The 12238-nt window shown below is 44.3% G+C and overlaps 2 protein-coding genes across 2 annotated transcripts in view; one reads left to right on the top strand and one right to left on the bottom strand.

Moving 5' to 3' along the window:
* The window catches only part of LOC122129952 (transmembrane protease serine 9-like), a gene marked incomplete at its 5' end in the record, with an annotated part of 13174 nt that extends 11590 nt beyond the window's left edge, over positions 1 to 1584 (top strand). Inside the window, 2 exons of the mRNA XM_042704687.1 lie at positions 985 to 1172; positions 1390 to 1584. Of these exons, the coding sequence (XP_042560621.1) occupies positions 985 to 1172; positions 1390 to 1584 (383 nt within the window). The remainder of the gene's footprint in view (positions 1 to 984; positions 1173 to 1389) is intronic.
* Positions 1585 to 5814: 4230 nt separating this feature from the next.
* LOC122129949 (transmembrane protease serine 9-like) overlaps positions 5815 to 12238 on the bottom strand; it is a 39957-nt gene continuing 33533 nt past the window's right edge. The window contains exon 12 of the mRNA XM_042704685.1: positions 5815 to 6380. Within this exon, the coding sequence (XP_042560619.1) occupies positions 6078 to 6380 (303 nt within the window). The 3' untranslated portion in view covers positions 5815 to 6077. The remainder of the gene's footprint in view (positions 6381 to 12238) is intronic.

Here is a 12238-nt window from a genome sequence, read left to right on the forward strand (position 1 = left end):
TTCAGGATCTGACACGTCTATATCGCCATCTTCAGGCTGTCGGCTATAGCAACATTCGCAGTCTTGAAACAATAACAACAATTATTTGTTGTCTTTTCTTATTTTACTTTTGTAAGTTTATTATTAGTTGTGTTTAGTTTTAATTTTAGATTCTCTTAAGGTAAATTATTATTATTTCTGTTCACGAAAATGTTTTCATCTTAGTTTTAATTTTAGTTAACAATAATAACCCAAGAGACACGATTAAGGATAATAATCCAGCCCTTAACTACAGACACGATTAAGGATAATAACCCAGCCCTTAACTACAGACACGAAGGATAATCCACGCTGGATAAAAACTAATCCACGCATTTATTACTTCCCGACTAGATTACTGCAATGCTCTCCTGTCCGGATGCAGCATCAACTCAATAAAGAGCCTCCAACTTATACAGAACGCTGCTGCCCGTACACTCACCAGAACTAAAAAATATGAACATATCTTACCTGTACTTGCCTCTCTGCATTGGCTCCCTGTCAAAAGTAGAATTGATTTCAAAGTACTCCTGCTAACATATAAAGCCCTAAACGACCTGGTGGCTCCAAACTACCTTAAGGAATTAGTTGTCCCCTACTGCCCTCCAAGGCCGCTCCGTTCCCAGAGTGCAGGCCTTCTCGTAATTCCAAGAATATCAAAAACCACAATAGGGGAGTCACGTGACCATCGCGAGGGATGCAGTAGTTTCTCAACACAGCTCCGCGATTCCCCCTATATTTTAGCATTTCAACCGCATATTTCAACTTTTGGTCATTTTATTGTTTTTTTAAAACGTTTTCAACACACGGTGATGGCGACAACATTGAGGAAGACGGCTGCTAAGCAGACAAATGCTCGTTCAGTCGACAATGAAGAGCTAGCCGAGCTAGTTAAGCTAGCAGTCGCAGAAGCTATCAGGGAAGCTATCCCTAAATTCGTTGATGATGTGGTGGCTCAACTTTCAGCTAAAACGCAAGCCTTGGTGGCAGAGCAAATGGCAGAATTTAGGAGCGAAATGGTGGCCATGCGGGCTGACACTTCAAAGTGTATGGAAGTCATGAAGACAAGTGAAAACCGCCTGGGTGAGGTGGATAGCCGCCTCTCTGCATCTGTAAGCAAGCTAACTGCCCTATGTGCCAGTCTGGAGGACAAGGTAACTGACATGGAAGACAGGTCGCGCAGAGACAATATACGAGTGCATGGGATCCCTGAAAACTCGGATACATCAAATCCGCTTACCTATTTGTCTGCTGCTATTCCAAAGTGGTTTCCGAAGCTTGGTTCAGTTGAAATCATGCGTGCACATCGGCGTAGGTGCAGCAAAGGCAGACTCTAACGGTAAACCCTTTCCTCGCACTCTCCTGTTGAAGCTGTTGCGTTTCACAGACAGAGATAGGATCCTAGGCGCCGCACGGAAAACAACGGTGGAGGTGGATGGAGTGGCTGTTCGCTTTGCTCCAGACTACAGCACACAAACTTTCAGACGCAGGCTAGCCTTCTCGAACTCCATGGATACTTTGCAGCGAATGGGCTTTCGACCTTTCTCCTTTACCCTGCCAGGCTGAAAGCAACGCGCGGAGGAGAAAGCCATTTTCTCAACACTCCACAAGAGGCGAAGGATTTCATTGATTCTCTCGATGGCTAAAATCTCTTTTTTTTCTCTCTCTCTCTTTCCAGTAAGGTAAAAAGAGCAAGGTACTTTCATTTACTTATTACTACTGTATATAACTCTGCCATGCGTCCTTGGGTGGACTGTTTAATGCCAGGAGCAACGCTGACTGCGTTTTTTTTTTCTCTTTCTTTCTTTGTATATTTTGTCATTATTATCTTTTTCACCTTCAAACTCTTAATGACCAAAGTGTTTATTACTTATTTTTTGTCATTACTGCGGTATCCTATGATATCTATAATGGGGGGGGGGGGGGGGGCTGCGGGAATTTGAGGATGATGCTCTACTCAAGGATCACGGGTCCAACGTTTAGGGGAACAGCAGACTCTTCAAGAGGTGTCTCGAATGTGGGTTATTATTATGTTCTTAATAAGGGTGTGGATGTTTTTCAGGCACTCTCCCGATCTTTGGAGAGGGCTAGGGTTGTGGCGACAGGGTTTATCAGGGTTGGTATGGATCTCTCTCTGTTTTTATTTATTTTACTTTTTGATTGCTGCACTGCTCAACCTCATGTTTATTGTATGTATACTAATTATTTTCTGATAGATAAACATGGCTAATTTACATTTTATTAGCTGGAATGTCAATGGGCTGAATGGCCAAATTAAGCGTACTGCTTGCTTAAGGTGCCAGTATGATACTCCAACTCCGTTACGGATGGGCGGGCGGACGGATAGGACGGACTAATTAGCATTTCTGTTGCCTTTATGGTTCTCCGAAGGCTGGGGGTGCTGAAAACAATTCACCACCAGAACAGTAGGTGGAGAAGCAGTTTTTTGTCGAAGACACGTTGCTTTGCAACGTCTTTGTAAGTTAGAAATCGTCAATGTTTATCTCCCACCTCTCATCACACGTGTTACCCTCCTACCAGCTGTCACTAGTCAGACGATAAGTGCAGCAGGTGTAGTCACAAGATATTATACTTAAGAGTGTGTCTAATGCTATATAACCAACCTTGAAAGGCAACTTATCTCTATCATGGCTAGGTATTATTTGTGGGGAAAATAGTAGCACTCTATAACAAAATGATATCCTTATCATATATACACTATAGAAACTATTAAAAAACGATTCCATGAAATGAATACGTTCTTATTTTCTTTGGTATTTTTTGTCATATTCAGATTTGCAATGATGATTGCTGGGTAATATGTATGTTGTGGTCCAATGTCAAGTCTCTATTTGATCATGTGACGAGACGATGGTATAGCTAGTTTAGGCACAGCATCTGAACGTCAAGACCGACAAGCTGACAGTGTTGTACAAGTTCACACCTCTCATGAACCAGTTCAAAGTTCAGTTCATAGTTCACATGTAAATAAGTAAACATGAATAGTTCACGTTCATAGTTCACCATTTAAATTCTGAACCAGTTCAGTTCATAGTTTTAGAGTGGAAAGTGAGAATGAAAGACTTCACTTGTTTTTTATAGAAAACTTTATCCATCACTACCCTTTGCCTTAAACTGCACTTCATGTGTATCAATTCCTAAAATAATATATTTTTTTTTATTATTATTTTAACCACCCTGTCAATTTCCCCCTACCGCAGCGTTTCTCGAAGTGTGGGGAGAGCCCAACTAGTGGGTCGCAGAGACGTGACAGGTGGGGCGAAAATGGAGATGAGCAGGAGATTTTTCCCGTTGCAATGCCTTGCTTTATAGACAGTAACGAGAATATACCCCCATCGCACTAAACAACCACACTCAAACAAAGAAATATTGTATTGTTAGAAACAATAGCAGGGCAGAGCACAGGGATAATCCATAATCAGCATCTTACATCTCAGCATTTTTGGAGCTGTGAACTTAGTTCAAAATGTTGAATTATAAACTTTGAACTGAACTAGTTCATTTTAAAATTTGTGAACTATGAACTGAACTAGTTAATGTAGAAAGTGAACTTTCCCAACACTGGAACATGCTTGCTTCATATAATGCAGAAGTTCGTTTTTGAGAGTAAATTAAATCACTTTGTGCACTTAACGTTTTTTTTTAAAAGAAACTGTCATCTGGAGAGTTTAAAACGACACTTAATGAGGGGAAATGTACTGTATGGAGATATTTCTGTCGGATGGCATCATAGTCGATGCGGATTCTAATGAGACTGTTTGATATGTCCAATGTAAGAAGTGTGAAGCTTTAATGAAATATGATTGATGCCATCCTCTTTCTCCACAACATGGATTAAACCTCGATGGTTGGACTATGTAGATAGTTTTATAACGAACGTGGCCGTGTACTTACATTTTTTAAGAAAAAAAATGATCTTCAATGGTAAAACTTGTTTTATTCGTGCCTCTTCTGGTGTAGCATATAACGTGAGTTTTATTTAGGCATATACAGATGCCTAGCGTGTGTAATGTGTAGGCCATTTCATTCCGTTCTTGCAATGTGAATAATTTAGTTTCAATATGCTTATCTCCCTCTTGTGCGTTTAACGGGGCTTGTTTGTGTGAGCGACTAAATATTTTACTTGCTGTCGGGCTCGGTCGGGCGTTTTTGAGAATAAAATAACTTCACATTTAGGATAACAGCCTTCTTCCTGTTGCGGGAATTTGTTTGTGTCCTAGCTGTGACAACGCGATTACAGGCGGCAAATACATCATAAAGCAAGTTTAAAAGAAATTAACTGTATGGAGATATTTCTGTCAGATGGCATCATAGTCGATGCAGATTCTAATGAGGCTGTTGGATATGTCTCATGATATGATATGAATGAATATGTCCAAAGGTTGTTTGGACAAAATATTTTAATTGCTGTCTGCTCCTGCTGGGCTCTGGCACCTACTCTGTCAGATGCTGGCGCTCATGTGGGTTTTAAATATGGCGGTATTGTGATATATAGGGAATGAAACAGGAAACGCGAGGTCCAGAAATGTGAGATTCCGGAAATGATGTCGTTTGGAAATGATGTCGTAGCGGACCAATCACGGCCAAGGGGTATCCGTCGCTGTACAGCACGTCATGACGGATCGACAGGAAGCTCTCCGAGGGCCCCGGAGACGACGGAGAGGGCGTTCCAGGGCGTTCCATCTATGTGTAGGCCCTTCCCATGTGTCCGTCAACATGTAGTACGGAGTACCATATAAGCGCCCTTAGGCTATGTATGAAATAAATTGACATCTATGAAATACATTGACAAAGACGAAAACTAAAGACATTTTCTCTATAATTCTATTTTATTTTAGTTAGTTTTGTAAAGACACAATACAGTTTCAGGTAGTTATCGTTTTTTTATAAAGCCTTGTTTTTATTTTTATTTCAGTTAACGGGAAAAAAATCACACCTAGTTTTATTTTTTTTGTTAGTTTTCGTTAACGATAATAACCTTGGTGTGTGTGTGTGTGTGTGTGTGTGTGTGTGTGTGTGTGTGTGAGTGAGCACCCATAACCCTTAGTCATCAGGGAGTTGCTGAGTTGTTCAAATTCAATTGAAAATTCCACCAAATAGCCTACAGTTTGTTTCCATCTTCTTCCATTGTAATCTCGTCTGATGCATTCAGTTTGAAGGGACACACACACACACACACTCTCTCACACACACACACACACACACACATTCAGTTTAAAGGGATTGCTCAACATGATGGTCGGCTTTAACCAGCCCTCTCAATCTGGCAAGATGGAATCATCAGGAAGAGCCCATATCCAGCAGCACATGTTGTGGCACATATTCACACACACACACACACACACACACCCACACACACACACACACACAGGCAGGGCAGACTCTCAGTCTGGTTGGGATCATCTCATCAATTTTATTTGCATAGAGAAAATTATAGATACAGGAAAAATAGATTTTTATGAACTAACTACTATATCAAATCTCACTGGATATGAAGTGGCATTACAATACAAAACTTACATTCTAAAATTAAATTAAAATCTATTATTGCCATGATTTTAAGTGCTAATCAGGAGACCCTGAGAAAGTGTGGTCGCTTACAGAGCCACACACACACACACACACACACACACACACACTGTCATGATAAGTGCGGTCGCTTACAGAGCTACACATACACACACACACACACACACACACACACACACACAATGTCATGACAAGTGCGGTCGCTTACAAAGCTACACATACACACACACGCACACACACACACTGTCATGACAAGTGCGGTCGCTTACAGAGCTACACATACACACACACACCAACACCAACACACACAATGTCATGACAAGTGTGGTCGCTTACAAAGCTGTTTTATTTATCTTTATCTTTAATTATCTTAGCTACAGTGCTCCCATCACCGAATTGATCCCTGATTAATGATGTTACTTACACATACATCTCACACACAAACACACACACCTCGTTTGGTTATTTCAGTAGTGGATTGTAGGCAGTCATGACCTGTGACCTCAGGGTTAGTGCTGGGAGGCCAGCTGAGCGGCGGAGAGGGAGAGGAAGAGGAGAGAGAGGAGGGAGAGGGGGGTGTAGGAGTGGCGTCCCCCGCTGGTGGCGGAGGTGAAGGTCGCAGGGAAGGAGAAGTTTGACAGGAAGGTGCTGAACCGAGACATCTGACTGAAGACCTGCACTGAGGAGCGATCTGATTGGCTGGCGGCTCTGGAGTTGGAGGTGGACAGGGAGGAGGAGGAGTTTACAGCGATCACTGAAGCCTGGAACCACGACACGCCCTGCTTACACATGAGGGGACCTCCCATATCACCCTGAGAGAGGGAGAGAGAGAGGGAGAGAGAGAGAGAGAGGGAGAGGGAGAGGGAGGGGGAGGGAGAGATGGAGAGAGACAGAGAGGGGGAGAGTGATAGGGAGAGAGAGAGAGAGAGAGGGAGAGAGAGAGAGAGAGAGATGGAGAGAGAGGGAGAGAGAGAGGGAGGGGGAGGGAGAGATGGAGAGAGACAGAGAGGGGGAGAGTGATAGGGAGAGAGAGAGAGAGGGAGGGAGAAAGAGAGAGAGAGGAGATGGAGGGAGGGAAGGAGAGAGTGAGACAGAAAGGGAGGGAGAGAGGAAGAGAAGGAGGGAGAGAGAGTGAGAGAGAAAGGGAGAGAGGGAGGGAGGTATAAAGGAGCAACATAACGTTACATGAATAAAGAACAGATTAGATTAGATTAGATTAGATTCAACTTTATTGTCATTGCACAGAGTACAAGTACTGAGACAACGAAATGCAGTTTAGCATCCAACCAGAAGTGCAAAATAGCAAAAAAGTGCAGAGTATGTGCATATGTAAAGTGGAGTAAGTGAATAAATAAATATATATGTACAGTAAGAAATAGATATGTGATATGAACAGAATTGGGACTAGCAGCAGTTGAGGTAATAAGTGTAGTATATAGTATATAGTATATAAAAAGTGCAGGTGTAAGTATTAGTGGTGGTAATAAGTGAAATGAAATGAAGTGAATGAGGTATTAGTAATACAATGTTCGAGAAGTATTGTATGCAGTGGCGGCGCCAGACATTTTTTTCTGCAGGTGCTATGGGGGAGCTCAGCGTTTTAGTGAGGGTGCTATGAAATGAGGATGATAGCCTATGTGTCACATGGTTCTCTACTACAACAACTTTACATGTTTGCTCTCTGAAGCGTCTTTGGGGTCCATGAAAAGCGCCTATCAAACCGATTGTATTATTATTATCTAGGCTTCTTCCGACAGACGCGCACATCTGCGACGGTCACTGACAAAAGGCATACAGCATGTTATAGAGTCCGCAACCCCAAATACCTAACTTACTTTAAAACACTTGTGGTAGTGAGGATTAAAGTTGGACGACAGGTGACCACTACCATGTCAGATAGAGTGAAATTAATCTTGGAATAGCAGATAGAATTAACTAAAACAGTCAAAGAGTCAGAAATGCGTTAAAAAGGTATATATTATTTCAGTGCACAATCATCAGTAATCACATATAACTATAATATCTAGCACACAGACAGACTGCTTGTCTTAGGCTAAAGAGTCTCTGATTTTGTTTTAAGGCGGCTCCAAAAGAATCCAAAAATGAGGAAAAAGGCAAAACGTTAAAATCTTCGGCAAAAAAGGGCATCTTCGTTGCTAATCAACCGAAATGAGTCCTCAGCGACACAGGGCAATCAATGCATGCAACAAATCAGACAGCTTTCATTAATGTTACACAGCTAGCAATACCTTAGTTGCATTGAACTCCAACCACTTTTACTGTCCCAACCAGCTTTTACAAAAACTCCTTTGTTGGACTCCAAACATGCAAGGTGAATATTTCTGGAGTTTTGGTGCTAGCACCATGGTTAGCACCCTCAGTAGTGGTGGAGGGTTGACCTCCTTGACCACAACGTTCCTCTCCTTAAAAATCCACACCAGATACCCCTGGCATTTCTTCTTCTTCTACGTCACTCTTGTTTCTTAATCGTTCTTCCAAACATGGACATTTAGGTAGCCAAAACCGATTTATTGTTGATATTCACTTGAAACTACCACGCACTAGTTCGCTTTCTCCTTCAACCGTCCGGTAACGTCAACATTCAAGCGTGCGACGTGAAAGTTGGGTCATAGGTAATGACAGAATGATTGCTCTGTGTCTAAAACAATTTCAATCTGTTATTATATTCTTTTTGTGAGTTAAATATTATTATCACACAATAAATAACGCAGAATGAAATTAAATAACAATAATAAATAAACCATTATTTTCTTGGGGGTGCTATGGCTAATCCAGGGGGAGCTAGAGCACCCCCTAGCCCCCCCCTGGCGCCGCCCCTGATTGTATGGTGTAAGTACGATTAATACAGTTATTACAGTAATAAGTGGGATGTACAGTAGTAAAAAAGACATTCTGGTGCAAAAGTTCAGTGGCTGGAGGGGGGTGTGTGGCAGTCAAGCCAGGGTGGAGGGGGGGGGGGAGTACAGTGCAAATGTGTGTGGCAGTCAAGCCAGGGGGGGGGGGGGAAATACAGTCACAGGGGGAGGTGTGTGTGGGGGTGGGGGGGGCTATCGGCGTAGTGCAGAGTTCAGAAGGGTGACAGCCGCAGGGATGAAGCTGTTCCTGAACCTGCTGGTCCGGGTAGCGCCTCCCAGGGGGGAGGAGGGCAAACAGTCTGTGGCTGGGATGTGAGCTGTCCTTGACGATGCTGCACGCCCTCCCCAGACATCTCTTGCTCTGGAAAGCCTCAATGGTGGGGAGTGAGGAACCTGTGATGCGTTGGGCAGTTTTTTTACCACCCTCTGCAGTCTTATTCGGTCGGCAACAGTTTGTAAGGATGCTTTTGATGGTACATCGGTAGAAATTCTCCAGAATCTGAGGAGACAGATGGGCCTTCTTCAGTCTCCTCAGGAAAAAGAGACGCTGGTGTGCCTTCTTGACTAGGGATGAGGTGTTGAGGGTCCAAGAGAGGTCCTCAGAGATGTGGACACCCAGAAACTTGAAGCTGGTGACACGCTCAACCTCCATCCCGTTGATATGGATGGGGATGTGTGTGCCAGCTTTCTTCCTGAAGTCCACAATTAGCTCTTTGGTCTTCTTGGTGTTGAGAGCCAGGTTGTTGTCGGCGCGCCACACCACGCCAGGTGCTGGACCTCTTCTCTGTAGGCCGACTCATCGTTGTCACTGATGAGGCCAATCACCGTTGTGTCGTCTGCAAACTTGACAATGGTATTAGAACCATGTACAGGTGTGCAGTCGTGGGTGAAGAGGGAGTAGAGGAGAGGACTTAGCACACAGCCCTGTGGCACGCCGGTGTTCAGGATGAGGGTTGAGGAGGTGTGGTTCTCTACCCTAACAGACTGGGGTCTGTTGGATAGGAAGTCCAGTATCCAGTTACAGAGGGAAGTGTTGATACCCAGGTGACTGAGTTTCGTGATTAGTTTGGAGGGGATGACAGTGTTGAAAGCTGAACTGGTCTATGAACAGCATCCTCACATAGCTGTTGTTATTGTCCAGGTGAGAAAGGGCGGAGTGTAATGCCGTGGAGATGGCATCCTCCGTACTCCTGTTCTTGCGGTAGGCGAATTGGAGGGGGTGCAGTGTGGGTGGTAAGCAGGTTTTGAGGTGAGCCAGGACCAGCCTCTCGAAGCACTTCATGATGGTTGGAGTGAGTGCAACTGGGCGGAAGTCATTTAGGCTCACTGCGGTGGAGTGTTTTGGCACTGGCACGATAGAGGTGGTTTTAAAGCACGTGGGGACAGTAGCTTGGGCTAGTGACAGGTTGAATATGTCAGTCAAGACCTCAGCTAGCTGCCCAGCACAGGCCCTGAGCACGCGTCCGGGGACGCCATCAGGGCCAGCAGCCTTATGTGCATTAATCCTGCTCAGTGCAGCACACACGTCGGTGGAGGAGAGTGTGAGGGGCTGGTGGTCTGAAGTGAGCACAGCCTTGATGGCAGCTTCCTGGTTGTCCCTGTCGAAGCGTGCATAAAAGCTGTTAAGCTCGTCAGGGAAGGAGGCATCACTGTTTTGGGGGGAGGTGTTGGTGGGTTTGTAGTCCGTTATGGCCTGGATGCCTTGCCACATGCGCCGGGGGTCGGAGTTGTTCTTGAAGTGCTCCTCAACCCTTAGCTTATGGCAGTTCTTGGCCTGCTTGATGCCCCTCTTCAGGTCAGCCCTGGATGAACTGTAGGCCTGAGCATCACCTGATCTGAAAGCGGTGTCTCGTGCCTTCAGCAGTAGGCGGACCTCTTCGTTCATCCATGGCTTGTGGTTGGGGAAGGTGGTGATTCGTTTAAGTGTGGTGACACTGTCGATGTTGGTGTTGATGCAGTCCAGAACGGAAGAGGCATAGGAGTCGATGTCCGTGTGGGAGTCCAGTGTGGCCTGAGTGGCAAACCCACTCCAGTCCGTGTGTTCGAACCGAAGCTGTAGTGCAGCGTCTGCTCCCTCTGGCCACACTTTAACTCTTCAAGCCCCAAGGGGCCCCGTGGGGGACTTTTTGGTATTTTGATTAATATATTTAAAAATCTCTGCGAGTTTTTGTCCTAGAAACATAAAACGAACACCCACAGCAACCTTGAACCCTTTTCTTTTAAAATATGTAAAGTTTGAAACTAAAATATAAATAATCACTTTGTAAGGACAATATTACAAATCCCTTGCAAATTTCAGCCTCTGAGTGAGGTTTCGACCCTCCCATTAGCAAATGACAACTATTCATATGATAAGGAGATGGTAATTCAGTGATCACTATTGGGTCATGACGTGTCAAGTAAACCTGTAGGAACAAAGACATTCCAGGCCCATTACGTCATGGCCATTGTTCTTGACCGAGGTGTCCCAGAATGTTCACACCTTTCTCATCAATATGCATAGTGGTCTAATTGAAGAAAAGTGTCACATTGTATATTACTTAAAATTAGTATTGAAACCACACACACTTTCTGAATGATAAACTCACCTATGTGGAGCAAACACCTATGTTTACAGGGCTCAGAGTAAAAAAGAAAACTTCCAAAATATTAACAATGTGTTTTTGTACAAAGTCTGAGCACCTCTAAAACTAGATTTAATTTTAGTGTCTTTAGATTTCATTTTAATAAAAAACGTTTTTTACTACATTCCTTTTACTCTCATTTTATTATTGCTGAGGTGTTCTAGAATATAATCATAAATGCCACTTTTGCCTCATGGTTTTTAGTTAGGTGAAATATACAAAAATATCAGGCATGGCAGACTACCTAACATAGTCAAAAAAAAGCCTTGGGGTGTCCTCACTGTGGGTTTCACACGTTTGATTAGTGGTTTGTATTTTGGGATTAGGAACAAAGAGAGGTGGTCAGACTGTCCTAGGTGGGGGAGTGGGGCTGCCTTGTAGGCATCAGCCATGTTGGTATAGACCTTGTCCAAGGTCTTGTCTCCTCTCGTGGGGCAGGAGACATGTTGGTGAAATTTGGGGAGTACAGTCTTCAGGTTGGAGTGGTTAAAGTCACCCGCAACAATAAAGGCTGCCTCCAGATGTAAAGTCTGTTGCTTGCTAATGGCAGTATGCAGTTCTTTCATTGCCAGTTTAGCATTAGCATCCGGGGGGATATAAGCTGCAGTCACAACAGTAGATGTAAACTCCCTGGGCAGATAGAACAGTCTACACCTAACCATGAGATACTCAAGGTTAGCAGAGCAGTGACTCTCGATGATAGCAGTGTCCGTACACCAAGCATTGTTTACATAGATGCATAGTCCACCGCCTCTGGTCTTACCGGAGTCCTCTGTTGTTCTATCTGCCCGGAGGATGTAGCGCCCCGTTAGCTCGATGGCGCTATCGGGAACGCCGCTGTTGAGCCATGTTTCCGTGAAAATCATGACGTTGCAGTCTATAATCCATTTATGAGTGATGATCCCCATCATCCATTTTATTCGCCAGAGACCGAACATTGGCGAGGAAAATGCTGGGTAGAGAAAGCCGGTGAGGAGTTAGCTTTAGCCTAGCTCGTAGCCCTCCTCGCTTCCCCCGCCTTTGTTTACGGTCTCGACGCCGCCTGTGAGCACTTCCGGTCGGCGTAGCCGGGTTGGTAGCTACCGCTGTCTTGGAGATCTCTGGGATGAGCCGGACACCGCCGATAAAGTGGTCGAAATCGCATGGTTCGATATCCAAAAGTTGCTGACG

The sequence above is a fragment of the Clupea harengus genome, unplaced genomic scaffold, assembly GCF_900700415.2.
Source record: "Clupea harengus unplaced genomic scaffold, Ch_v2.0.2, whole genome shotgun sequence".
Lineage (NCBI taxonomy): Eukaryota > Metazoa > Chordata > Actinopteri > Clupeiformes > Clupeidae > Clupea > Clupea harengus.